This window comes from Equus przewalskii, chromosome 21, assembly GCF_037783145.1.
Source record: "Equus przewalskii isolate Varuska chromosome 21, EquPr2, whole genome shotgun sequence".
In the NCBI taxonomy this organism is placed as follows: Eukaryota; Metazoa; Chordata; class Mammalia; order Perissodactyla; family Equidae; genus Equus; species Equus przewalskii.
The window spans coordinates 49107823-49134657 of NC_091851.1; the positions used below are offsets into that span (position 1 = coordinate 49107823).

Here is a 26835-nt window from a genome sequence, read left to right on the forward strand (position 1 = left end):
CCCCAAGGTGGGCATGCCGACCTCCCCTGACTGAGGACTTGGCTCCTGCCAGGGCGCTGGGAGCTGGGCTGACCCCAGGATTGTCCCTGACCATCCAGAACCTCCCACCTGTGGCAGCCTCATTGGAGGCCCTGCGCAAGGGAGGAGCTCTGACTGGCAGAGCATGCGACCCACTTCAGGAGAGACCCACCACGACAGCCCATGGCCTCCGTACAGGCACCGCCAACACGTGTGTGCACGTGTTTGTTTGTGATAGAGGGCATGAGCCTGTGAGCACAGGTGTCCTTGGTGTGCATGTGTGTGCATGGACTTACAGGGTATACGTATGCAGGCAGGAGGCTAAAAGTATGCTTATGTGTGTGCACGCTCATGCCAGCACACGTGTGCAGATGGGAGTGGACACGGTCTGTGTGCACATGCCTGTACACACCTGTACATGGGTGTGCTCATGTGTGTCCTGGGCCTGTGCTTGGTCTGTGTATGCACACACACAGGTGACTGCTGGGGTGAGCAAGCCAGTCAGTCCTTACACACATGGGGCCGGAGACAGTGGAGTCAGCATATGTCCTGCTATTGCCACGCCTCAGACACACCCCAGCTCCGCTTCCTACCCGGGATGTGAGAATCACCTGTGAGGCGGGGAGGGTGGACAAGCCCCTCTGTGCTGGAAGATGAGGTGCCAAGTGGAGTAACTGCTGCCTGATGGACCCACGAAACCCTACAGCTTCATCTTTCAATAGAACTACTCTGTTCCCAGCACACACACACACCTGTGCACACACACACGGACATACTGCATACACAGGACAACACAAAGAGACACACCCACACACATGCATAACATGTGTGTGCACATGTGTGCACATTGCTCTTGTACACATACAAGTGTGTACACACATGCATGCACTTTTACGTGTGCAAAGACCTGTACACGAGTGCACATGTGCATTCATACACGTGTTTACATGCATGTGCGTGCACATACATGTGTGCACACATACATACACACACATACATGCTTGACCATCACAGTGTGGGCAGGAGGGGAGAGAAGGAAGAGACAACAGAAATGTTAGAAACAGACAGACCACACGAGGACATGGCAGAAAGCCCCTGTGGGATTGTCGTGGGGCCAGAGAGGAAGGGCCCGGAGGTGGCAGCAGGCAGGGCCAGCCACCGCACACCCTGCAGCCCTGCCCACCACCCCACTTCGGGCAGGGCGTGTGTGGGCTCCTGCACTGCACTCCTCTCGCACTGGCCCCTGACGGACACTCCCTGACTCGTGCCAGGACGGCCTGGCCGCCACGCCCCAGGGCTGGGCAGGCAGGGGAGGGGCTCTTGCCTGGACTGCAGGTTTTTGATGCGCGACAGCATGTCCAGGTGGCCGGCCGAGTACTGCTCGATCACGTCCATCACGTCGTAGGGCCGCAGGCTCTCCTTGAACTTCCGCTTCGACACCAGGAACCGCATCACACTGAGAGGGGACGTGCAGAGGGCGGTGAGCCGCAGGCCGGTGCCCACCGCAGGCTGCACTCCAACCCCAACCCAACATCCACCTGCCTGAGGCCTCCCGGCATCTCCGAGAGCGTCCACCAGTTGTCTGGGCCACCCACCTGCCGTGGCCACCAGCCACTCGGGCCCGGCTGCACAGACAGACCCTTGTCCACCCAGGACCTCCCTGGGTGGGGGTGGCTCCTGGCCGTCTGCTAACAGCTCTGGGGCTCTGCACCCGGGACGGGCAGGTGACACGAGCTGCTTACCAGCCACAAGAAGCCAGGACTGCAGGATGTCAGCCGTCCCACCAGAGTCTGCGCCCACACACCAACCCCCCAGAGGCCTGGCATCCCAGGGAGGGGTGGACACGCCCCTTTCTGGGTCTCACCCCAGGTGCCCCGGGGTCCCTCACCACACAGCCCGGATGCTGACTTTGAGGCCCGGGGTCAGGTCCTCGGTCACAAACTCGCAGTTACAGCTCTTGTTGTCATCCACAATGTCCTCCCCAGGGAGACTTGCTTCTGGGTGGAAGGAGACACAGCCTGTGAGGGGACGGGCCACCCTGGGGACAGAGGGGACCCGGCCCTGTGGTCCTGCAGCACGCTTGTCAGAGAGGGTGTCAGGGACCCCTTGGTGCTTCCCTGGGGCACCCCCCCAGGACCACTATGCTTTAGAAACCCACCCCTCCATCCTGCCCTCCTCAGCTGGCTCCTCGCCCCTGCGGCCTGAAAGGAGTGGCTGTTTTGAGGGTTTAAAATGTGAATGGACCGAGGGACAGACCAAATGTGATACATCCACACACAACAACAACAGAACATCACTCAGCCCTGGCAAGGAGTGGAGCACCGCTGTGCTGCGGGCGGTGGACCTGGAGAACGCCGTGCTGGGCACGCAGAGCCAGACACGAGGGACAAACACCGGGTGAGTCCCCAGGTGCCAACTGCCCAGAACAGGTAAATCCAGACACAGAGCAACTTGCGTTGGCCCGGGACTGGGAGCAGCTGCTCCCAAGCAGGGGCGCCCTTTGGGGTGATGAAACGTCTGGAACCAGAGAGTGGTGGGTGCACGTCACTGTGGATCACTGGGTGCCACTGGGTCGTTCACTTTAAGAGGATTAATTTCACGTTCCATGAATGTCACCTCAATAAAAGAAGAGGCCACGACGGGGGTCCCTGCTCAGAGGCCGCAGGGCCCGGGGAGGACCCTGGAAGTGCTCCACTGAGGAGGGCGACAGGCTGACCCACCTTCTGAGTTCTGCCGTGAGGCGGCGCCCTTGATCCGGAAGGCCTGCCGCGCCCGGCTGCGGTCCCCAAAGCTCCAGCTCTTGGGCACCTTGCTCGGACTGTCCTCCAGGCTCTGGTCAGCGCTGGGTGACCGGCGGACAGTCTGGGCCTGCGGGGACCCCTTCCCCTTGGCAGCCACTCCTCGGGGGCTGGAGAAGACACGATCTTTCAAACTGACCTTCTGACTGCTCCGCGAGAACCCACAGACAGACGGACAAACGGACACACACAGCAAGAGAAACACAGCAAGAGAGGTCACTCCGGAAGAATGCCCACACCCCTCGTCTGCTCGTGGCTGATGCCGTCCCTGTGGACGGGAGGGGGACGCGGACCCAGGGAAACGACCCGACGCTGGGTGAGCAGGGACGGCGCTGGACGGTCAGCTCTACCACAGCTCCCCGGGGCAGCTCGGGGGCTCAGCCTGGCCGGGGAGGGGTCAGTGGACGCTTAAATTACTTTTGGCTGCCACCAAAAGGCTCCGGAGCCCTCTCCATGCTGTCCTGCCAGCCTCCTTCTCCGTGTGACACTCCAGGGCAGGACAGGTCCCAAAGCGCCCGTGGCTGAGGCCTTTCCCTGGGCACCTCCTGCGGGCCCCGGCCACTCCAACAGTCTCCTGCCTGCCCCTCCACCCCCATGCCAGCCCCGGGGTCAGCCCTCCTCCTCTCCTCCTCCCTCCACCGCCGGCCCCAGGGTCAGGAAGGGCAAGGTCTGCAGCTGAGCGGGGGCCCCTCTAGAGCACCCCGGGGAGCTGCCTGGTGGGACAGAGTGGGTAGAGCAGCAGGGAAACGAGAAGCATTGTGGAGGGTAAGGGCCCTCCCCTTGGTTTTGGCGCCTGGGCCCGCCCCACCTCCCCTCTGCCCAGAGATGTGCGGGTGCCACCCCGAGAAGTGCCCAGGAGCTGGGTGTCCACACTCCGGGCGGATGAAGCAGATGCACCTCCGTGGTGGCCGCCTCGGCTGAACAGGCCTGATGCCCGAGCCCTGGACCAAGGCCACAGGAAGGAAGTGATCATGGCTGGCCAGCCATAGCCCTGTGGGGGTCCTCGGACGTCCCTGTTCCTTGTCTCTCAGTAACCCTAGAGATGGGCCTGGCACCCAGTCTGCCCGGCTCTCGCACCTCTGGGCAGTGACCAAGAGACATGATGGCCCTGTGGTCCGGAGCTGCCTGCGGCTTGCAGGGCCAGGCGGCCACTCACTTCCTCCCACTGGGCAGTTCCCACCATCTGCCCAAGAGAGGAGAGTGGGACTCTTGTGACCTGCGACCTGCTCACACCCAGCCACAGGCAGGAGCCATAGAACCTCCCCGAATGAGTTCTGAGCAGGCCGCTCGCTGCCCACGGGGCTGTGACAAGCCTTCCGGGGGCCTGGCAAGGCCTCTGCTGTCACTGGGAAGCCACCACCGCCAGCTAACCCCTCAGACACTGTCCGCCCCCGCCGCAGCCCCCCTGGGTCAGCCGCTTCCATCAGCCCCAGAGGAGACCCACAGCCGAGACGCGTCCATCAGACAGCAAGAGATGACAGCCACAGAAGAGAGAAAGCTCACAGCCCAGCCCACCCAGCCTGGGCACTGTGGCCGGGTTAGCACCCCCTCCCCAGGCCCCGGGCAGCTGAGACCATATGTGCTTGTTCACAGGTCTCTGCAGGACAGGAAGAAAAGGAAGAAAAGAGCCCCTGGGCAAACAGCCGGAGGCCTGGAGCCCACTCAGGCAGCCCTTATCATGTGAGACTATAACCACTACACCCAGAATGAGGCCACGATGGGCAGGTGAGGCCAAGGGACACCCGGAGCCAGGCGCCACGGGGGCCTCTGTCCAGATGACCTTCTCCTTTGTTCCCGTCTCAACAGGGACCACCAGCTGGTCCAAGGAGACCACGAGAAGCGACGGCCCGCTTGGCCTGGAGAGCTGGGCGTCCCCACTGGACCTGCTGCCCCGTGCAGCACAAGGGCCCCCAGGACACCAGGGAGGAGCCTTCCTTGGCCTTGGCCTTGGCCTGGCCCCACGGTGCCCAGCTCTCCAAAGGGCAGGCCAGGGAGAGGCACCCTGCTGGACGAGCCCACGGTGGGGACCCCTGGACCTCGCTGTCACAGCTCAGGGCCCACAGGCTCACAGCCCACCCAGCTACACTGGACCTGGCTCACTCGGGGTGCCCAGATGGCTGGGTGGTCCCGCAGGTGTCAAGAGGCCCCTCCCTCATCTCGTAAGGCAAGGGCAGGAGCAAATGTGTGGAGGGGCTCCAGCCACCTGCCTGCCGGAGACAGCCCGCAGCCAGAGTCCCCTGTTGAGAGGTAGCCTGTGGCCTCTGAGCACTGGCGTTTACACAGGGCCAGGAGAGCAGCTTCAGGAGGGTCTAGGGGAGAAAGCCAAGGCCCAGCCTCTCCTCCCCTGCCTGCCAGCTCCCCAGGATGAAACTCCAAACACGTGGAGCCAGCCGTAAACAGGGACGGGGTGAGTGGGAAGCCCCAGCTGAGACTGGCTGCTCCCCAGTCTGCATGGCTAGGGCCCAGCTCAGCGGCGCAGGAGCCAGCATCCAAGGAGAGGTCTGCCTGGTCCACGGCCGGACCACAGATGCCCAGGGAGAGTGGGGAGGATAAAGTGACATTGGTGGGACTTGCGCACAGCAGGGCCAAACCTGGCCTGGGCTCCTGGCCTGGCCGTGGGCACCTCCAGCCCTTCTGGTCCCTAAGAAGCCTGACCATAGCCCCTGACCCAAGGGACCAGTCTGGCCAGAAGCACCCTGGACACAAGCTCTGGGCAAGCAAGACAGCTTCTGCCAGGGCCCAAAATCTTCCCTCCTAGGGCTGCAACAGTCTCCCCACAAGCGCTGACCTCTGGGACACACAGGCAGCGTGGAGGGTTGGGGAGGCAACCCTCAGAGCCCCTCTGGGCTGGAGAAGGATTCGCAGCATGCACGGATGCAGACGCATAAGCATGCTGCCCCGGGGCCCTGGTCCTGTTGCATGGCCCCCACCCCATGCCCACTGCTCTGAACCACCACTTCCAGGGCCAGCACCAACGCATGCACACGGTGACAGGTGAGCACAGCTGCCAACACGTTGCAGGGCTGCACCGGTCAGGGAGGGAGGCGGGCAGGAGGGCGATGAGGGGACACCAGAGCAAGCAGGAGGATAGATGCTTCCACGCACCCAACAGCAGACAGTGGACAGGAGAGAGGAAAGGAGCAGTGAGCAGCCCGCAGCACGGAGGGCTGGGGCAGCCTCCCATCCTCCAGTCTCCAGTCTGCCCTAAACCAGCCTGCACATGAGACGGGGAGCGGTGGACCCTGGCTTTCTGGTGTGTCCGGGTGTCAGGGCCTCAGGGAGCCCGGCACACACAGGGCGAGCTGCCTCCACAGGTGAGGCGGCAGGTTAGGGAGTGGCCGTCCTCAGGTGCATAATAGAGGTGCTAGATTGATGAGCCCCTGAGAAAAGGCCGTTAGGACCCCAGGAGGCGCCGGCGCCCTTTCTGGGTCTCAGTGCCCGTGGCCGCCCTCCTGCTCAGAGCAGGGCACTGTCGGGCTGTTGGAGAAAGACAGGCGTTGGCGCCCCGCGACCGCCGTCTCCCAGGAGGTCATATGGAATCGGCTGGAGCCTAGCGCTCCACCATGGGGGCCCGCGGAGGCCGAGCTGCCAATCAGAATTGGGCCTGGGGCGGGGGGGCACCAGCCCCCCCTCGCTCATCTAGAACCTCTAATAAGCAGAGGGTGTGAGGAGCGGGCAGGGTAGGAAGAGCCGTGCAGCAATGGTCGGTCCGTGCGGCGCGTCCGCGGTACCTAGAGTGTCCAGGACAGCATCCACACAGGGACTCTCTGCACGGTCTGCCTTTACTGGAAACGAGGAGAGCACAGTTAGTCCCGGGGGCCCAGGCGGGGGCAGACAGCGCAGGTAAACTGAGGCACCGTGACCACCCCAGGGTAGTTCTGGGCTCGGGGTCCAGCAGCCGAGCAAGGACAGGCTGCACGTAAAGTCTTCCGCCGGCCTGGAAAAGAAAACAGTCCCCTATTTTTGGAGAGAGAAAACTCCCTGTTTTCTCTCTCCAAAAATACCTTTTCCTTCCAGAGTCAGAGTTCAGGGCCACGTCTTTTAAAAGATGTATTATTTTTTGCTATATTCATGCCAACAAAAAAATAATACATGGGCTAAGACTTTGCAAAGGCTTGTTCTAGATGGACAGGATTCCGGAAAGCACACATTTTAGGGAGGAAAAATGTGCAGTTCGGTTTCACAAACCAATCACCGAGGTTTCACAGAGCCCAGCCAGCTGCCTATCGGAATCCGGCCTCGGTTTACCCAGGAGGCAGCGGTGCCTCCACCTGGAGGGAAGCCAAGGAGGGGGGCGGGAGCACCGGGACGTAGAGGGACAGCCACAGGCAGTGCAACCCCAGCTCAGGAGAACCCGCAGAGCTGGAGCCCTGGCCGAGCGGATGTGGCGCTGTGGGCAGCTCCTCAGGGAGCCTCTGTGCATGGCCAGCACTCCCCAGGAAACTCCCAAAGCCCCAAGACCCATCCTGCACTGGAACGTGCGAACTTCTGAACAAAGATGAAAACAGCAACCAAGAACGACGAGGAATCCTTCACTCTCCCGGGGCCTCTGCCTCTCGCTCCGTCTTCGCAGCTGTTGCCCCTGAGACAGCAGTTCTCAAACTGTGAACCCAAGGAACCCAGATGTGTCTGATGGTCTCAACTCACAGAAAGGAGCTCCACTGGGAAGGACATGCTCAACGCCCACACATCCATGTAAACACCAGGGGCACCTGCTGGTGTCCAGACAGGGTCTCTCCACGCACGTATAGGGATGCACGTGGCTAACTCTGGTAGGCAAGCAGGTCAGGGTTCCTCAGAGGGCTCTGTGCTGCCTGAGGGCTGAGAGGCGCCAGACCCCTGCGCACCCTGGACCTCTGAGGGGACCCTGCACATCCTGGACCTCTGAGGGGACCTGTTCACCCTGGACCTCTGAGGCGACCATCCCACCCTGGACCCCTGAGGGGACCTGCGCACCCTGGACCTCTGAGGGGACCTGCGCACCCTGGACCCCTGAGGGGACCTGCGCACCCTGGACCTCTGAGGGGACCTGCGCACCCTGGACCTCTGAGGGGACCTGCGCACCCTGGACCTCTGAGGGGACCTGCGCACCCTGGACCTCTGAGGGGACCCTGCGCATCCTGGACCTCTGATGGGACCTGCACACCCTGGACCCCTGAGGGGACCTGCCCATCCTGGACCTCTGAGGGGACCCTGCGCACGAAGTGCACTTCCTCCCTGGGGGACTTTCCAGTCACTTCAGGATGCAGAACAAAACTGACTAGATGACGAGAAACAGGGAAAAACGCCACAGGGAATGGGAACTAGGCCATAACAGTACATCACAACCAGGATCACCCAAACCGTGGCTGGTTCACACTTTAGACACTGACTTCTCTGAACAGACAAATTAACCCCCGACAGACCGCAAGTTGCTGTTCAGAACACGGTCCCCTAAAGATAAGTAGTGAATGGCTCCCAGGTGCTGACCTCACCTGCTGGGCTCTAGACAGCGGCCTCTCGGCTACCTCAGGTTTCACCTGAGTTCCAGGTGCCAACCTCGACTGGTGCACAGGCCTCGGCTCCTGGATTCCCCCAGGACTGAGGTCCATTATGGAGGGGATAGTAAAATTTGGGCTCCTGGATTCCCCCAGGACTGAGGTCCATTATGGAGGGGATAGTAAAATTTGGGCTATTTCCCTAATATGTATGGTCACGTACATAATCATAAAACGTGGACTTAAGTGTTGTTGCAAAGACATTGATCAGAGGGCTGAAACATTAGTCACGTACATCATCCTCGCCCCACCACCTGGTACCCAGAAGCATTTAAAATAAAGCTGGAGCAGTTCCTTCCTCTGACCCTAGTCTTTGCCCCCACTCCCCAAGATTGAGAAAAGACCCTGAGACAGTGGGGACTGAAGCCAAGGGTGAAAAAGTTAAAAGCTTCTCTGGGGGAGAAGAGAGCAAGAACCTCGAGGCGAGTGCTGCTGACGGCAGCTGTGCATCCTCAGCATAACCAGCAGCTGTTCAGAACTAACCAGGTCTCTCCGTCCCTCCTTAGCATGAGAGGGAGTGTCTTTCCCAGGAAACCAACGTCCACACGGTCAAGACGAAAGAAGACTCAGCCTCACGGGGCCAAACACAGGCTGGTGGGAAGGCACCCACAGCCAGGCCCCATGCCCCTCCCCTACCTAGAACCCCAGATAGAAACCCCTGCCTTTTTCCCTTCGGGGAGGCAGATCTGAGATTCAACTCCCATCTCCTCGTCTGTCTGCCTTTCGGTGATAAACCTTTTTCCTAGCCAGAAGCCTGGCATTTTGGTTAATTGGGCCTCCTGGGCCTCAGGCAAGCCAGCCTGTGTTTGCGTTTGGTTTCTGGGAGGGCGAGAGGGAGGGATTTGGGGTCCAGCTGTGTGGCAATTGCTCTCACTTGGGGGCAGACCTCCCTGTGACTCAGTATCCCCAGGACCTGGACTCCCCACAGGGCAGCTCTGGCTGCTCACAGAAGCCCCTCAAATTTGGGGCAAATGTTCTCTCCCAGAGCGCACCCTCAATCAGCCACAGTCCCACCAGGTGGTACAGACCAGGACCTCCCAGCCGGCTCCTCCCAGGGCCCCAGGCCTGCACACAGGGGCCACGCCTGGAGGCTCCGCCCCTGGGAAAGAGGAGGAAGGGGGATGGTCTCCGCCTCCAGCACCTTAGAAGGATCCCAGCTCCAGCCAATCCCCAAACCGCTCTGCTGCCTCCCACACTCCCAGCACAGACGCCTGCCCTGAAAGCAGGTCCCAAGGCCCCACTCCCCATGCTCCCGGCTGCACTGCCTGATATGGCAACCACCCCACGCCTGGCTCCTAAACACGAGAGACTGAGGAATGCTCCTAATTGTATTTAATTTTACTGAAAATTCAAACAGCCACACGTGACCAGTGGCACCACCTTGGGGGTGTGAGGACCCCGACTCGAGCCTATCCCCCTGGGCTACAGGCTGGCACTGGAGTTTTCCTGCCCAGGTCAGCAAAGTGGAGCTTCATCTGGTCTGAGGACAGACAGCAAGCCTGTGGCGGGGCGGGCAGCAAGCCCAGGGGGCCCAGGGCTCATGAGGGTGGACTAGGCACCCAGACACCAAGACAGATGGACAGACAGGCACCCAACACGGCACACTGCTACCTGTGACGAGGAGGGGACCCACAGGGATGAGGGGATGAAGCGGCCAGGGTCAGGGGTCTCCTCCAGGCACAGGGGTGGGAACAGTGAGAAATAGGACAGGACAAAGGCAAATCAGAGACACACTTGGAGGCGCACAGCCCCGCCCCTCCCCACCCCACCACAGACAGCCTTGGTCTGACACCAGCGCAGCCACAGCGGGTCCTGCCAGGAGCTGAGGACCCCAACACAGTCAGGGGGCGTGCCCATTGTGAGCTGGGACCAACCGGGAGGGGGCCTCATGGAAGCTGAGAGCCCTGCGTCTACCCTGTCCACCTGCCCAGGCTGGCTAGGGCCAGTGGGATCCTGGTGTGTAGGTGGAAGGCAGGGCACGGCCATTACCTTCCACCACGGGGGCAGAGGAGGGGCTGGGGAGCCACACTCCCATTAGCACTTCACAGAACAGGGTCTCCTCCCCGGGCAGCCCAGGAACAGCCCCACCCTCTCACGGGTACAAATGGCAGAACAATGTCCTGCATACCTACTACGCACCAGGTGCTAAAAAGGAGGTCTGTGGCTGCCCCAAGTGAGGGGACAGGAATGCCACCTCCATCACCTGGCTGACAGGCATGCACCCCAGGAGAGCAGGCCCTCTGCTCCCAGGGAACGGGACAGGGGCTTCACTGACAAACTGCTCCTCACTCCCACAGCGCCCAGCGCCTTCCCAAAGCCCTCGAACCCAAGAGGAGCCGACTGTCCGTGAAAAGGTCCAGTAGCTCTTGCCTACGGACGAGGCCCCCATCCGGCGGCCACACGCCCTTACCCGGGGACTTGCAAGAGCAGGTCGGGCCAGGGTGGCCCTTGGGGAAGCACTGGGTCACAGGCAGGCAGGGACACACGGACACACGGGGAGGAGATGGAGGAGCGGTGTGTGGGACGCAGGGAGAGGGGAGCCACGGAACATTCCGGAGAGCCCGGGGGAGGGCGCCCGTGTGTCCTCACCTTGAGTCCTCTTTCAGGTCAGCCACCTCATCCCCAAAGACAGGGCGGACGCGAAAGGGCCCCGAGAAGGGCAGTGACATGGTTAAAGGCACGTGGGGGCAGGCAAGATTTTCCAGATTGGGGGCGGGGGGGGCAGGAGAGGAGAGAGAGAGAGAGACAGGCTGAGACGAACACTGTTGGGCGCAAGTGTAAAGCGCGAGCTCAGGAAGCGCGGCGGGTGGCGGGCGGGCCATGGACAGACGGGGCGGTGGGTGGGGGGCAGCACCCAGAGCGCCAGGGAGGCCGCCCCGTCCGCAGGCACCCCACTGGAGCAGAGCCACGGCCCCACCTCCCCAGGCTCAGGGAGCACTGACGGGACTGCTGAAATGGGGCACCTCACGTGCCAGGCCGTGTGGACAACAGCCGGTTGGCACCCCGCTCATTCCCATCTTGCTGCCAAACCAACTCTGACTGACGTGAGTTCTCTTAGCCTCTCTGAGGGAGCTCGTCACCCACGTTCTCTTGGCTGGTTCGGGGCAAAAACGCTGCCAGTCTTTTCAATTCCAGGCACCAGCTGCCATTCCCCTTTGGGGGTTTGGGGGCTGGAGGAGGGTGCCCTCCTCTGATGGATGGAGAGGGTGGGCTCAGCCCAACCCCATCTCCCCCACCTGAGCAGCCGGGTGAGCCACCCACAGTCCAGGAGGGCACTAACGAGGGTGGACAGGAGCCTCTGGCCCAAGGTCTGGGGGACCGGACTTACTCTGAAGTGTGTGGACGGGGCACTGGGGGGACCACGAGCTCATTGATATGCAGGTGGAGTGCATCAGACTTGAAAGTTGTGAAATGACCAGGACTTTCTTTTTCCTACCAGGAAAGTGGTAGGCTGCCCCCAACCCTTCTCTGCCCCAGAAGAGACCGCCCGCAGGAGTCCCTCACGGGGTCCGGGTCTCTAACCTGCCTGAGACAGACAGGTTGCAGGGACCTGCGGGGGAGGGGCAAACAAGATGTGTCTCCACAGAGGGGGTGGGAGGTGGGGGAGGGTATCCTGACCCTCCTCCCAGAGGACAGAAGACCCTGCCCCAAAGGGGAACCTCTCCACTCCCTCCAAAGACCTCCAACAAACCAAGACAGGCCTGTGGGCCTCAGAGTGGCCCCTCCTCCCTCCAGCTGGCCTGACCCAAGGGAGGGTTGGGGGGAGACCCCCAGTGAGTTTTCACTCAGAACAGCTGCAAGTCCATCGTGTGCCGGGCGGGGTGAGGGCGTGCTCCTAGAACCCGCCTTCCTCAGGGGCCCAGGGCTGCACCCACGGGCGGGCAGTCGGGGAGCTTCCCCAGCAGCGAGGCAGGCCCAGCTCCAGGGGAGGGTGGCACCACAGGAAGTGATTTAAGGGCCCACGTCACCGCCAGGCGGGGTCCAGAAATGGTTCACACAGGAGCACGCGGGACCCCAGCAGCCCCCCCCCCCCCCCCCCCCCCGCCGCCGCCGGCTCCCCTGATGACATGCGGTGCGCAGACATGGGGGCGGGACAGGACGGCAGAGGCATGCGGCACTGACCTTGGAGACGGCTCCGGCTGTGGCTCCTTCCTTCAAACAGAAGCGACAAGATGTTAGCAGCCAGCCCACAGGCAGACTCCACATGGGACCCGCCGCCCACCCCACCCCGCCAGGGGTCCACCCGTGCCCAGGGGCTGAGTGAGGGGGCGCAGAAATAGCCCGCCCCCTCAGGAGCACCCCGGAGGGCCCGAGGAGGCAGGTCCTGCAGGAAAAAGGGAATTCGGAAGGGGCCGCACAAAGTTTTGACCCCGGGGTCATTATCACTCTGTGTACCAACGTTCATTTTAATCAGAATCGCCAATATTAACAAAATCTCAGAAAAGAAGTGAGGGCCGGGAGAAGCTCCAGGGCGTCGACTTCAGGACCAGCCAGCAGGACACACAGCCGCCGCGCTCCTCCCCGGCTCTGACTGGATGGAACTTCTGTGTGGTCTTCTCACGCAGGGCTGACACGGCCGCAGCACAGGGCCTGTCCAGTCTCACAGAGGCTAGCTCTCGCAGGTCCACATTCAAGGTGATTCTGGCCGCCACCCGTTCTGTTTGGGTTGACAACTTCCACTGGTTTATAACATGCATTATAAACTGAGTAAAGGTCGGTGGCTTGGACTCTCCTTGGCTTCTGTCTGTGGCAGGAGGCTTGTCCTTGGACCCAGGGCCCACCCGGATAACCCAGGATGATCTCATCTCCAGACCCTTAACTACGTCTGCAAATCCCCATTTCCCAAATAAGGTCACACTCCAGGTTCCAGGGCGTGGACATATCTTTTGGGAGCCACCATTCAACCCCACGCAGACTGCCCCCAGCCCCCCCGAATTCATGGTCCGTTCAGAATACATTGACCCCATCCCAACACCCCACAAAGTTTCAACCCAGTACAGCATCAGCTCTACGTCCCAAACCTCACCCCCTCAGTCACCTGTCAGTGTGACTGTGACGCTGGGTACGAGCCATCCTGGGTGCAGGTCCTCTGCAGGGAGAGACCCCTGAAACTAGAGAACAGGTGGTCTGCTCCAAAAACGCAAGAGCAGGAACAATACACTTGGGGTAGACACCCCCAGCAAAAAGGGAGACGCTGCAGGGAGTATGGGGTCGCCAGGCGCCGAGTCTGAAATCGAACAGGACAAGTGCCACTCGGCCCCCAGGGCCTGCATGCCCGCTCCTCTGGCTCTGGTCCATCTTCCTTCTCCTTGAAGGGCTGCACGCGTTCGCAGCCGCGCGGCTCTGTCAGCCTGTTTCCTGCTGCAGAGTCCCAGCAGCCCGACACCCCTCCTTGCTTCCCCCCTCTGTCTCTTCCGGTCCAGGCTGGCAGTGTTTCTGCTGGTGCAAAACTCCAAGGACATCACGGACCTCCGGTGCACGTCACAGGGACAGAGGCCGCTCTCCAGCAGTCCCCACACCTCTCTCCTCATGATCCATCTCTAGTCCTGCTTCTGCCGAGGGCAGGTTGGGCCCACTGGTCACACACAGAAGCTCTCCCGCAAAAGCCATCCAGCCACGCCCATGGCCCCTGCGCCAGAGCATGCTTTCCCCACGGACAGCACAAGAACACCCCCAGGTCTTCAAGCGCCAGCTTCACTTTGCTCAGCAGGTCCTTCAATTCACGTCTTTCCTCCCACATTTTTCTGTAAGCGGCGAGGAGCCAGGCCGCAGCCTCCACACTGCGCTTGGAATCTCCCCGGACGAGTCCTGCTTCCCGCCCAACAAGAGAGCACGACCCAGCCGCGTGCTCTGCCACTTATGGCAGCGACCCCTGCCCCCGGCCCCCATGTCCCAGCCACACGTTCCGCGTTTCCCTCCGCCCTCAACAGGGGCAGCTTCACTGTCCATGTTTCCAGCCACACACTGTTCACAGCGAGATCCATGTCATGACGCGCTCCTCCCTCCTCCGAACTCTTGCCAAGTCGCCTTTAATTTGTCTGTTTCCACCAACCATTTCTTCCAGGCAATCGAGGCCTTTTCTGTCATGCTCTTCAAAATTCTTCCAAAACTGCCCTCTGCCCGTTACCCAATTCCAGAACCACGTCCACACTTCCAGGTGTTTGTCACACAGCACACACTCTGCAGCGCCAGAATCTGCAGCAAGCAGCCTGCCGGGGCCACCCTGACAAGCGCCACTTGGGGCTTTCACAGCAGAAATCTCTCTCCGGGCTCTGGAGGCCAGAGGCCAGGCTCCGGCTGTCGGCAGGGCCTCGCTCCGGAAGCTCTGGGACAGGATCCAGCTTTGTTTCAGCTCTCGGGGACACCAGGCGTCCTGGGCTTGTGCCGCGTCCCTCTGACCTCCGCCTCCGTCTGCGCCAGGCCGTCTTCCCTGCCTCCTTTAGGACACTGGGAGTCGGAGTGAGGGCCCACGCTAACCCAAAACGATCTCGTGTTGACATCACATCTGCAAAGGCTTCCTCCAAACGAGGCGGCGCTCGCAGGTTGCAGGGCCGCCAGCCCACCCGCCAGAGCTGCCCTGCCCGGCTGCGAGCTCTTCGGAGTGGGCAAACAGCTTGGGGGCAGCCCTCAGCTTGGGGGCCCGGGGGCGCTCTCCTCTCCACTCTCCCGCAGGCAAGCCCTTCTCCGCACACCCAACTGTGCCCAAGAGTCACAGATTTGCGGTTACAGGAGCACCAGCCGCAGCCACCGCATGCATGTCCACCCAACTCCCCAGGGAGATGCAGGCTTGGACTCTTCCTCCCGCCTGGGGCCGGAGCACCAGCCACGAGCGGAGCCCCCCAGCCCCATGTTCAGCCCACTCTCTGTGCCCACCCCCAAGCCAGCCACCCTCCAGGGATGGGAGCCTAGACCCCGATATCACCAGGCGCTTGCTGGGAGCATCTTGCAACCGCCTGCCCCTCGCCGAGTTTTCGTGGCAGCAGGGACCTCTCGGGAGGACTGAGACCCCCCGAGCTCCAGCCGGAGCCCCTTGCTGACCTGAAGGTGAGTCCAGATTTACTCTTGAGGTTCCGCAGAAGCTCCAGCTGGTTGAGTGGAGGGATCAGTCTGTGGCAAGAGGAGAGGTGAGTGAGCGCCCGCCCGCCCGAGCCCCAGGGACACCTCACCCAGCCCTCTCCAGCATCCACCTCACACACGGAGGGGTGGTGTTACTGCCCGGAGGACATGGGGTGTGGCCTGTCACAGGCAGAAAGGGGGAGAATTCCATGGCAACATGTCTCCACCTCCAGGGCCCTGGGGCACTGTCTGCATTCTCTGGGTTGCACCTCTCCTGGGCACCTCAGCCCTGGAAGTGGGCAGTGACCAGCATGCAGAGCAGAGGGGCCGGAGTGGTGCCCAGGCCACCCACGGAGACCCCGGCGGTCTCCTCTTGGACCTGCTCCTCCCTCCCGCCTCTCCTCCCAGCAGCTCTGCTCGCAGCCTCACGTCCTTCTCTCCCTCTGAAGGCCAGGCCAGAGCCCACCAGCCTCGGACCATCACCACCGTCCCTTCATGCGACTCCTTCATCATCCTCCCACTCAAACACTTGATGGCTCCCCACGCCCCCAGAGCAGAAAGACCATTGAGTCCACTGCACTCACGGCCTGACAGTCTGCCCACTAGTCTCTGGCTTTGCTCTGTTCCTCTGCACTCCTCCTCTGTCCAGTTATGCCCCCCAGCCCCAGCGGTCAGAATGCCCTTCCCACCTCCCGGCCTGCCCTGTCACTGCCATCCCCATTGCCAGCAGGTGCAGCACCCCATGGCCGGCTCCATTCCCTGTGTGGCCCAGCAGAGCCAGGCCCGGGTGGGCAGTGCTCCAGAAACGCTGGTGGGAAGGGCGATCCTGTGAGCTCTCTCCCCTCCTCCAGGCTGTCCCCCGTCCTCATGGTCAAGACTAAGCAGAAGGCCTGGGCAGTCGGGTCAATTCACGCCATGGGCACAGCAGAGCCCCCAGGACGGGACACGGGTGCAGCGCTGGTCTCCCCACCACCCTCGACCACTCACCCACGGACCTGGAGCAGAGACCCTGACAGCCCTCACCGCTCGACCCACACACACAGGTCCAAGGTTAGGGACACACAGATAGGACGTCATGCCTCGGACACACAGCAGCGGGGGACAGACACAGAGGGCAGGGCCGCGGGCAGGGCTGTGCACGCACCACACGTGAGGGCTGTGCACACGCAGCCCCGGACACCTCCGGGGGGTGCCATGGAGGATGAGGGTGCAGCGTGCTGACAGGAGTGGGGGACACATCAGGGAGCATCTCCCAGGCCAAGGGGTGAGGTGGGGAGGGGGCGCCTCCACAGACGTTGGGGGGTCTGGGGTGGCTGGAGAGGATGGACCAAGGGACCACTGAGGTCTAGGAGGAGCCTGTTGGGGCCTGAAGCAGGGCCTGCCCTCCTGCCCAGCAGCCTGGAGCCCCAGAAGCCCAGGGTCAGCAGACAGGGATGGACGCCGCACCCATCACCCCTTCTCCTCTGAGTGAGGCCTCTGGGGTCTGAGGCCAGCAGTGAAAGGCAGGCGCTGGGCAGGGAGATGCTTGTGGGCACTCAGGTCCCTCCCACCGTGGGGCCCTTCACTGCCCGGCACGGTGCCCTCTCCCTTCTGGGAGTGGAAGGTTAACCTTCTAACATGGTCCCATGCTGGGCACCAGGGAAGGATGAGAGATGCTGGAGGGAGCCCTGGCTCTGTCTACACGGGGAGAAGGTGGCCCCTCGCTCTGCAGGGCTGTGAGTGATGTCACGTCTAGCATAGTGCCCCCCCAACTCTGCACGGAAGGCGAGGGCCTGTACAGGCACCTGGGCACTGGGCATGGGTGAAATTTCCTGCAGCAGCTCAGCGTCCCCCAATCTGGACAAACGACCCCGTCTCCCTCCTTGAGGCAGCAGCTAAAGGTACAGCAGGAGAGAGCCCCCGGTGCAGACACAGCAACCAGGGGCAGCATGGAAGGACCGCAGGCCCGCCCTCCTCCCAGGGCCTGTGTCTCCCTTCACTGCAGTGGGAAGACCTGGGGGGATGGATCCAGAGAGGGAGACCCCACCCGGGACCAGAGGTGAGCTGGCTGGGCAGAGGCCCCTGTGCAAAGCAGAACTGCCTGCAGGCACGGGGGCTGTGGCTGAGGGCGCCCCCGTCCCCACCCCCTCTGCCTGCGTGAGTGGGGCCCGTGGCGTGGGGCAGAAGACAGGGAGGGACCCCAGCTACTGAGACGAGGCAGAAGCAGCACGAGGAACAGGGACGACCTGGGCAGACGTCCAGCACAGGAAAGCAGCTGAGGGAGGTAGTGGAGAGGGAACCAGGGTGGGGAGGTGAGGGCACACGGGGGTCCAGCAGGGGCCACAGGGCCACAGGGCAGCCCGCCGCCGGCGTGGGACCACAGGCTAGGGCTCGGTGCGGGGGCGCTCGGTGGGGCGGCCGTGGGGTCCGGGCGGCCCCGTGACACTCCCAGACAGAACGGAACCACAGCACGCACTTCTGCCCATGCGTTCCTACCTGGAGGCCCCGTAGGTTTGAGTTTGCGAGCTTTCCAGTGTTTTCACACACACACAAAGGGAAAAGAACGGAAATTTAAAAAGAACGGGATAATAAAAAGCAAATGAAAAAAACCGTCAAGGAAAGTGGGGGAAACAACAGAACAGAGAGAATTAGCTGGAGGGTCAGCCTACCCACCAGGCACAGAGCCTGCCGGCAGCGGACGCCCCAGGCCTCTGGGGAAGCCGGGCCGCAGCCACCCCAGCCAGGTGTTCCAGACACGGGGGAGGGGATGCTGGCGGAGGGCACCCTCCTCCCAGGTGACAAACTCCTACCAAGGCAGGTGGCCGGTGGGGACGGCCTCCAGCCATCACTGACTGCAGGACGCTTGGGAGGACACTGCCCCAGCCCAGAAGCCCCACCCACCCTGGGGTGAGGGCTCCATGGGTGGAACCCCCTGGAGGCGAGCAAGGGACATCCTTGGGCTCAGAGCCCCCGGGCTCAGCTTCACTCCTGGGGAGGGTAGGGGGGAATGGACAAGCCAGCATAGCCCACCAGAGAGCATCAGGCCTGGGGACACTAGGAGGCCCCCAGCCTGTCTCACCTCAGATCTTTTTCTAGGCAAAGCCCAGAGCAGAAAATCCTGAGGGCAGCCACACTGTTGCCCCGGGCGGCCACCTGCCCTTGAAAACCAGGGCCTGGAAAGCCGCCTGCTGACAACATGGCCTCATGGGCCTCTTGGCACTGCCTTCACTGACTGCACCCCGGAGAGGGCCTCAGGCCCTTCCCTCCCACCTGAGGACACCGGGGGTGTCTGTGCTCCGTCCTGCTGGGGGTGCCTGGGACGCCAGAATAATGTGGGCCTCCTGCTCTTCACGCCTCACTATGGTCTGGGTCACACAGAGACCTGGTCCTTGGTGGAGAAGGGGGGCTGAGGTTGTCCTTTCCCACGGGGCGGCCCGGCCTTGACCTGGACGGGCCCTCTGGGGAGGGGCCATCTCTGGGATGCTCACAACACAAGCCCCGCCCCGAGGAAACCACGCTGAGGGGCAGATGGAGTGAAAAACAAAAGCCACAGCCATGAAACCAAGAACAGAATCAATGCTGGAAATAAATCACACACAGAGTCCCTTCCTGAAAGTGCAGACGCTTTAAAGGAAAAAAGAAACAAAAATGAATCAAAATAATAAACAACAACAAAAAATGGGGTTTAAGGACAAACAGAAAATGGAAACACAGCCCAGGCCCGGTGGCGGAGGAGCCCCGGGGGCACGGGTACCTGTACATGGGCACGGTGACCGTGCGCTCGTAGTACTGCCACGTCGAGTGCAGGTCCGTGCGCGAGAGGTTGGTGGCGTAGAACCTCCAGGCGGACTGCGGACGGAGGGACAGAGGGTCAGGCACCAGCGGTAAGGGGACGGCGACCACGCGGGCGGTCATCCCATCTCTCTACGGCCCTGCCCCACCACAGGGACCTCACTTCGCCCTCTTCAGCATGAGCACACACCATCAGCCCCCAAGCTGGTGGTTTGGAGGAGAGGGCGCAGGTCAGGCGCACAGTGAGTCTGCAGGGAGCCTCAGGGGTTTTTCCTGCCACTGTCTGTCCTACCTGAGGCTGGCGGTTAGACCCTGTCATGGTGGTCACCTTCCTGCCGGCCCCGGTCCCCGTGGAGACACTACACTGGGCCCTGTGGGACCTCAGGAGCTGGAGGGCAGGGGGCAGGGCGGGGGACGCATGCCTCCATCCTCCCTGGCCCAGTGGCCAGAGAGGAAATGAACCTGAGCACAGCGCAGGGTCTTGGGCCTGCCGTGTAGACTGTCCTCAGCCTGGCCTGGGCTTCTGTGCCCGACTTCTGCGCGAAGTAAAACACAGCTGACACACACTCACCCTTTTACCCATTCGGAAGCAAACAATTCAGTGGCCCTCAGTACACCTGCCCTGCTGTCGCCCATCAGTCCAGTCTCACATCTTCACACCTCAGAAGGAAGCACCTTCCAACCCTGCATCCACTGGGCAGTCACCACCCAGGCCCCGGGAGTCCGCATCAGCCTCCACGCGTTCCCGATTCTGGACATCTCCTGTCAGCGGAATCACATAACATGTGGCCTTTCGTGGCTGGCTTCTTTCACTTAGCGTGTCTTCAAGGCCCACCCGCGTGGTGGCAGGTCCCAGTACGTACTCTTTTTAGTGGCTTGAGAACGTTCTGTTGTATGCACGGACCACATTCTGTTTATCTATTCATCCACTGATGGACGTGTGGGTTATTTCCACCTTTTGGCGACTGCGAACAGCGCCGCTACAAACACCCGCGTAGAAGATTTTGGTTGAACACCTGTTTTCAGCTCTTTTGGGAGTCGGATTGCTGGGTTACGTGAGAATGTTTAACTTTTTGAGGAACCACTAAACCATCTTCTAGAGCGGCTGCACCGTTTCACATTCCCACCAGCAGTGTGTGAGGTCCAATTTCTCCACATCCTGACCCACACTTTTCTATTTTCTTAATTTTAGCCGTCCCAGCGGATGGGAAGTGTCTCGTTGTGACTTGGATTTGCACTTCCCCAATGATGACGGATGTCGAGCACCTTTTCATGCGCTTGTTGGCCACCTGTGTATCTTCTTTGGAGAAACACCTATTCACATTCTTTATCCATTTCTTACCTGGGTTGTCTTTTTGTTGCTGAGCTGTAGGAGTCATTTATATATTTCGGATATAGATCCCTTATCAGATATACAATTTGCAAATATTTTCTCTCTTTCTGTGGGTTTTCTATTCACTCTCTTTATAGCGTCCTTCGATGCACAGAAGTTTTTTATTTTAATAAAGTCCTATTTACGTATTTTTTTCTTTTGTTGCTTGTGCTTTTGGTGTCATAGCTAAGAAACCAAGGTCATGGAGATTTACACTTATGTTTTCTTCTAAGAGCTTTATAGTTTTAGCTGTTACATTTAGGTTTTAGACCTATTTTTAGTTTAGTGAAGTAAGGGTCAAACTTCATTCTTTTAAAAATGGGTATCCAGTAGTCCCAGCACTGTTTGTTGAAGAGACCATTCTAACCCCGTTGCATGTACACGGCACCCTAGTATTGACACTTGTTTTGAGGCCCAACAAATGGTCCATCCTGGAGAACGCTCCGTGGGCACTTGAGAGGGAAGTGCGCTCTGCAGTTGTTGGGTGAACCGTTCTCTGGACATCTGCAGGCCTAGCCGGGTCACAGTGTTGTTCAAGTCCTCGCTCTCTTTGTGGTCTTTTGACTGGCTTTTCTATCCATTCTTGAAAGTGGGATGTTGAAGTCTGCAGCCGTTATTGTAAAAATGTATATTTCATCCTTCCATTTTGTCCGTTTTTGCTTCATATATTTTTGGGGCTCTGTTGTTGGTGTATGCATGTTTATAATTATTACATATTCTGTATGGATTGACCCTTTTATCAATAAGTAATACCCTTCTTTTTCTTTTTAAAATTGACTTAAAGTTGATTATTGTCTGATATTAGTGCAGCCATCTCTCTTTAGGTTACTATTTGTACGGAATATTTTTTTCCCATTCTTTCACTTTCAACCTATTGTCTTTGGATCCAAAATGAATCTCTTATAGACAGTATACAGTCAGACAGTTTTTTTTTTAATTCATTCTTCTAATCTCTGCCTTTTACTTGGAGAGTTTAATCCATTTACATTTAAAGTAATTGCTGACAAGGAAGGACATGCTTCTGTCCTTTTGCTTTTTGTTTTCTGTATGCCTTATGTCTTTTGTTTCTCAATTCCTCCATTATTGCCTTCTTCAGTGTTCATTTTTTCCAGTGTATCACTTCGATTTCCTTCTATTTTTCTTTTCTGCATATTTTTATGTTATTTTCTTAATGGTTACCCTGTAGATTATGACTAACATCTTAAACGTATAACAATCTAGTTTGAATTAATACAATTTAGCTTCAGTAGTATAAAAAAACTCTGCTCCCATACGGTCCGCCCCCTTCCTTATGTTGTTACTGTTACAAGTTACATCTTTATACATTGTGTGCCCAGAAATATAGATTTGTGACTATTACTTGATGCATTTGTCTTTTAAATCATATAAGGAAAAAAAGATGAGTTACAAACCAAAAAATTATAACACTGGCTTTCATGTTTACTGTGCAGTTGCCTTGCCGGTGCTCACACAGCCTGAGCTGCTGTCCACTGTCCTTCCGTTTCAGTCTGGAGGACTCCCTTGAGTGTTTCTTAGGGCAGGTCTGTGAGCCACGAACTGCCTCGGCTTTGGTGGCATGGGAAGGTCCATTCCTCCTTCACTGTTGAAGGACGGTTTTGCCAGATGGGGAATTCTTGGCTGACGGTGTTTTTCTTTCAGGATTCTAAGTGTGCCGTCCCGCTGCCCTCTGGCCTCCCTAGTTCCTGGTGGGAAGTCGACGCTCATCTTTACTGAGGCTCCTTGTACGTGGAGAGTCACTTCTCTTCTGCTACTCCGCAGGCTCTCTCTGTATCTTGGGTTTCGACGGTGCAGCTGCAGTGTCCTAGTTTGCATCCCTTGAGTTTATACTACTTGAATATACCGATTCATGCCTTTCACCACATTTGGGAAGTTTTGCCATTATTTCTTCAAATATTCCTTTTGTCCTTTTCTCCTTCTCTTCTTCTTCTTCCTCATAATTTTTGTTGAAAACTGGTTGTTTAGAATATTATAACGTGGAAGTCAGATTCCGTCCCCTCCCCAGGGTTTGTTGTTGTTGCTTGTTGTTGACTGTAGCTGTTTATTTAGTGACTTTTCTAAACTATTTCATGCTCTTTGTTGTGTGGTCACTCAAGTCTCTGCTCCATTAGCTCGGTGGTCAGCTACTGGTTTGACAGAGGTTTCCTTAAACCCAAAGAACTGAAGAGGACACAAACACGCCCAGCCTGCAGATCGGCCCTGTGTGGGGTACCCCTTCAACACCTGGTGCGGCCACTTACGACTCTGCATTAGCCTTCACTTCCTGCTGGACAGACCCCAGAGCTCAGCCTGAGGTAAAGCCTCAGGGTCTTCTCCGGTCACTCCTGAGCCTGCGTCCAGCCCTGGACATGTGTGTGGCCTCCTAGGCCCCCCCAGTATTGGGGGGCTCTTTCTCAAGCCCTAATTCCTCTGTGTCTCCTTTCCCAAACCTCTTTCTTCCCAGGCTTTCCAATCTGTCTGCCATCCCTGCCCCACTGGCTGCAGCGAGGGGACCCCCTTCAACTGCTTGTGACAGATACCACCTGGAGGCCGCTCCAGCCCTAAGGAGGTTTCCAGATGGGGACAAGAAAGGCAAGCCCCTGAGCTGATCCCTCTGAAGCCACCAGACAGGTCACAACAACAACCATAATTCTTTTGGAACAAGGTGCATTTGCCCTCTGACAGCGGCAGCTGCACTGGGAGTGTTGGCCGTCACCCCACAGCCGCCCCAAGCCAGGAGCAGGGTGGCCGGTAGGAAGTTGAAACGCCGCACTCTTACTGAAGCCCCCCGGCTGTTGCAGAACTCTGACCAGGCTCCGGAGTTCTAACCAAGGTGATCTGACAACTGTTTGCTTCACTGTTGCATTAGCGGAGGAACGAGGTTCTGGAGTTCCACGCCACCACCTTCAACAGGGACGTCCCTGTTCCCTAAACTTTCATCCAGATCCCTCGACCAGACGGCAGGGTCCTGGGAGGAAGGCTCTGGAGCTCCGGATCTTCATCTCAGCCCCAGGGGCTTCCGAACAGGCTCCCCACGCCTGCAGGGCCCAAATGCTGCTCCTTGTCCCACCTCTGAAGTCTGGGGCCCAGCACTCAGCCCTGAGCCCCAGATCTTCACTAGGAGCCTCACCCGGTCCCACGGCATCACTACACCCTCTCCCGCACCTCTGCGTCCGGCCAGGACCTCACTCCTCGGCTTCAGGCCCCTGTCTGAGCCCACCCCCACCCTGGATTCACAGAGGGCACCTTGCACACCCCTGGGGACCTGGGCACACGGCTGGCCATGCCTCCCCCTGCTGCTGTCCAGAGCCCACGTTGGGGCCTCGAGTGAAGACATGCCTTCCCCTGGGCAGGGGCCTCATCTGGCAGGACCGTGTGCGAAGGCAGTGAGCGGGGTGCTGGCCCAGGCGCCTTGGCTCCCACAGGGATGCACACATCGGCCCTCAGATGCTTCCGGGGCAGGGAGGGTCTGGGCCCTCCTCCAGGGCTTCCCTGTCTGGCCTTTTCCTCTCTGGGAGCCAGGAATCACACCAGGTTGCGGACCACTTAGGAAGCAGCTATTCAGCTCTCCTGCTCCACCCTCGAACCCACGCAGCAGGACCGTGGGCTCACCATCAGCCTCCACAGGAGGGTCAAGACATGACCCTCTGACCAGCAATCCCACTGCAAAACACCGCCCCAGAACCACTCACCACACATGAACCGGGACTCCTGCAGCCCTGGGGACAAAGCAATGTCCTTCCACAGGGAAACCACGCAAGCCTCAACCTGAGCTGCTCCCGAGTCCCCACGGGGAAAGGGTCCAGGACACTCGTGGGAGAAGCTGGGTGGCTCTGCCGCCGTCCAGCGTAGCGAACATTTAAAGGACTAAAGCAGAGGTGCGACCGACCTCTGGGGTGGTGCGCAAGCTGCTGCTAAGGGTGACCTTCACAGAGGAGTGGCCGTGTGCTCGGGCCACGCTCTCCCCTGAGCCGTCCACCCTCTGAGCCACGGGGATGCGTGGTGACACATCGTCAGCGGTGGTGTGAGACTGGACAGTTCTCTTCCGCTTTGCACTCTTGCATTTAAGGAGCCGACTGAAGTTCTCACAGTGAAAGGTAAACACGTACAGATGTAAAAGCAGGCCACACCAGGGGCGAGACCCAGCATGGACAAAAGGAAGACGCGTGAGCGGCACAGCCGCATCCAGCCAGCAATAATCCCGGTCGGCTCCGAGGGCCTGGGGGTCCCAGGCTTCAGGAATGGCTGCAGGAACCTTGGGCCCCTCGGGCAGCCGGCCGCTGGGCCCGACCTTTGGGACAGCTCCGGAAGCAGTGCTGGTGCTGGAGGCCCGGACGGGCACCCACCTCAGTGGCATCTCTGAGCCCGGACCCCAACATGCAGGATGGCTGTGGCGGCACGCCCACCTCCCGGGAGCCGGAAGGGCAGGCTCGGGGGCACCCGCGGCAGCCAGGCAGCCAGGCCTGAGGCCCAGCTCCTCACTGCCTGTGCTGCACTGCCAACAGCCTCGGCGTCTAAAAGGGTTCTCAGCACACTGACTCCACGCCCCCACGCCCGACACGCTCCTGCAGAGGGACGAGGGCTGCGGTCCAGGCGTACACGGGGAGACGCCAGGCAGAGCTCTGCTAGGGACACGGTGGGACCAGGCCCCAAGTGGGGGCCGCCGGACTCACCTGGATCAGGCCCGCGGCTGGGTTCCGCCTCTTCTCAAAGTGCTTCTGCCGATGTTGCTCTTGGACCTTCAGGGCAAAGCCGGAGCCCAAGATGCCCTGCAAGTCATCGGGGTCAGAGGGCACCCGGGACCACAGCCCCAGCTCATCAGGGTCAGACCACGGCCCGGGGACCACGGCCCCCAGTTCACCAGGGTCAGACCACGTCCCAGGGACCACGGCCCCCAGTTCACCAGGGTCAGACCACGTCCCGGGGACCACGGCCCCCAGCTCATCAGGGTCAGACCACGGCCCGAGGACCACGGCCCCAGCTCATCAGGGTCAGACCACGGCCCGAGGACCACGGCCCCAGCTCATCAGGGTCAGACCACGGCCCGAGGACCACGGCCCCAGTTCATCAGGGTCAGACCATGGCCCGAGGACCACAGCCCCAGTTCATCAGGGTCAGACAACATTCTGGGGACCACAGCCCCCAGTTCACCAGGGTCAGACCACGTCCCGGGACCATGGCCCCCAGTTGACCAGGGTCAGACCACGTCCCGGGACCACGGCCCCTGCCCCCTCCTTGCCTTCCCACCTCCTCAGTCCCTAATCACCATGCGACAGGCTGGGGGAAAAACCAGGGTTTGGGGTAAAGGAAAGGACAGCTTGCAGAAGCGGGCAGTACTCACACTGAACACATCTGGGCCCAAAGATCACCCCTCCCCATGATCTGTCCACGTTGAAGCGAGTGCAGGGCCAGGACGAAGAGGCCACCTGGGAGAACAGCCTCTCTGCCACCACCCTGCCCTGCCCGCCGTGGGTGCATGACTAACAGAGCTCACATCACTTCTGCAGGAGACGGGCTCCTGGGTCCCTGGAGATCTGACAAGGGAGCCCTGTCACCACGCAGCATTTGCTCCTGGTCACAAGGGTCACAAGGACCCTACTGGCCAATCCATCAGTCTGGAGGGAGGTGACAGCAACCGACAGACGCCAGGTCAGAGGCCACAGCTCAGGCACTCTCGGCGTGCTCCAGTGGAGCCTTATGGAAGCAACCAGCTCCAGGCCAGAGCAGCCCGCCCGGCCTCAGGATTGTGTCTCCACGCACTCGAGCTGCCACCTCCGGCTCCTGGGGGCTGTGGACCCTGCAGGGCTTCCTGCTCCTGTCTCACATCCCTCTGAGTGGACCGGTGCCCCGGGAAGCCTGCCATCACTCAGGGAGCCCGAGATCCCGTCCCCACCAAAGGCCAGAGGGGCAGCAAGACTCACCGCAGGAAGAGCAAAGAAGGAGACACCAATGAGGGTGAACGTGGCCGCCAGGAGCCTCCCGTTCCAGGTCTGAGGGTACTTGTCCCCGTAGCCAATGGTGGTCAGGGTGATCTGCGGGACAGCGAGCCTGGTCACTCGGCCAGGCCTGGACGCTCCTCCTCAGCCCTCGGAGGGCTTACGCCAAGGGCCACCCGCACCTGTCAGGGCAGGCTGGACAGACACAGAGGCCACTTCCTCCCCCATGGGGTCCCGGCGAGGCCAGGGCAGCACTGCCATCCTTATTCCCTGTAACAACCAAACCAAAACTTCCCCCAATCTCTCCTTTTCTCCTACACGCCGGGGGGGTGGGGTCCTTTGAAGGCTCT

At 60.1% G+C, this 26835-nt stretch overlaps 1 protein-coding gene across 12 annotated transcripts in view; it reads right to left on the reverse strand.

Annotated features, from left to right (window-relative positions):
- Window positions 1–26835, reverse strand: part of KCNQ2 (potassium voltage-gated channel subfamily Q member 2) — a 65901-nt gene that overhangs the window by 14135 nt on the left and 24931 nt on the right. For 2 of the 12 annotated variants that reach the window (XM_070587785.1, XM_070587778.1), the window contains exons 6-15: window positions 26471–26581; window positions 25223–25318; window positions 19143–19237; window positions 17885–17914; window positions 15392–15460; window positions 12476–12505; window positions 6548–6601; window positions 2739–2962; window positions 1907–2015; window positions 1343–1474 (exon numbers count right to left, since the gene is read on the reverse strand). In XM_070587785.1, the coding sequence (XP_070443886.1) occupies window positions 1343–1474; window positions 1907–2015; window positions 2739–2962; window positions 6548–6601; window positions 12476–12505; window positions 15392–15460; window positions 17885–17914; window positions 19143–19237; window positions 25223–25318; window positions 26471–26581 (950 nt within the window). The remainder of the gene's footprint in view (window positions 1–1342; window positions 1475–1906; window positions 2016–2738; window positions 2963–6547; window positions 6602–12475; window positions 12506–15391; window positions 15461–17884; window positions 17915–19142; window positions 19238–25222; window positions 25319–26470; window positions 26582–26835) is intronic. The other 10 variants (XM_070587787.1, XM_070587782.1, XM_070587788.1 and 7 more) reach the window with 8 other exon arrangements.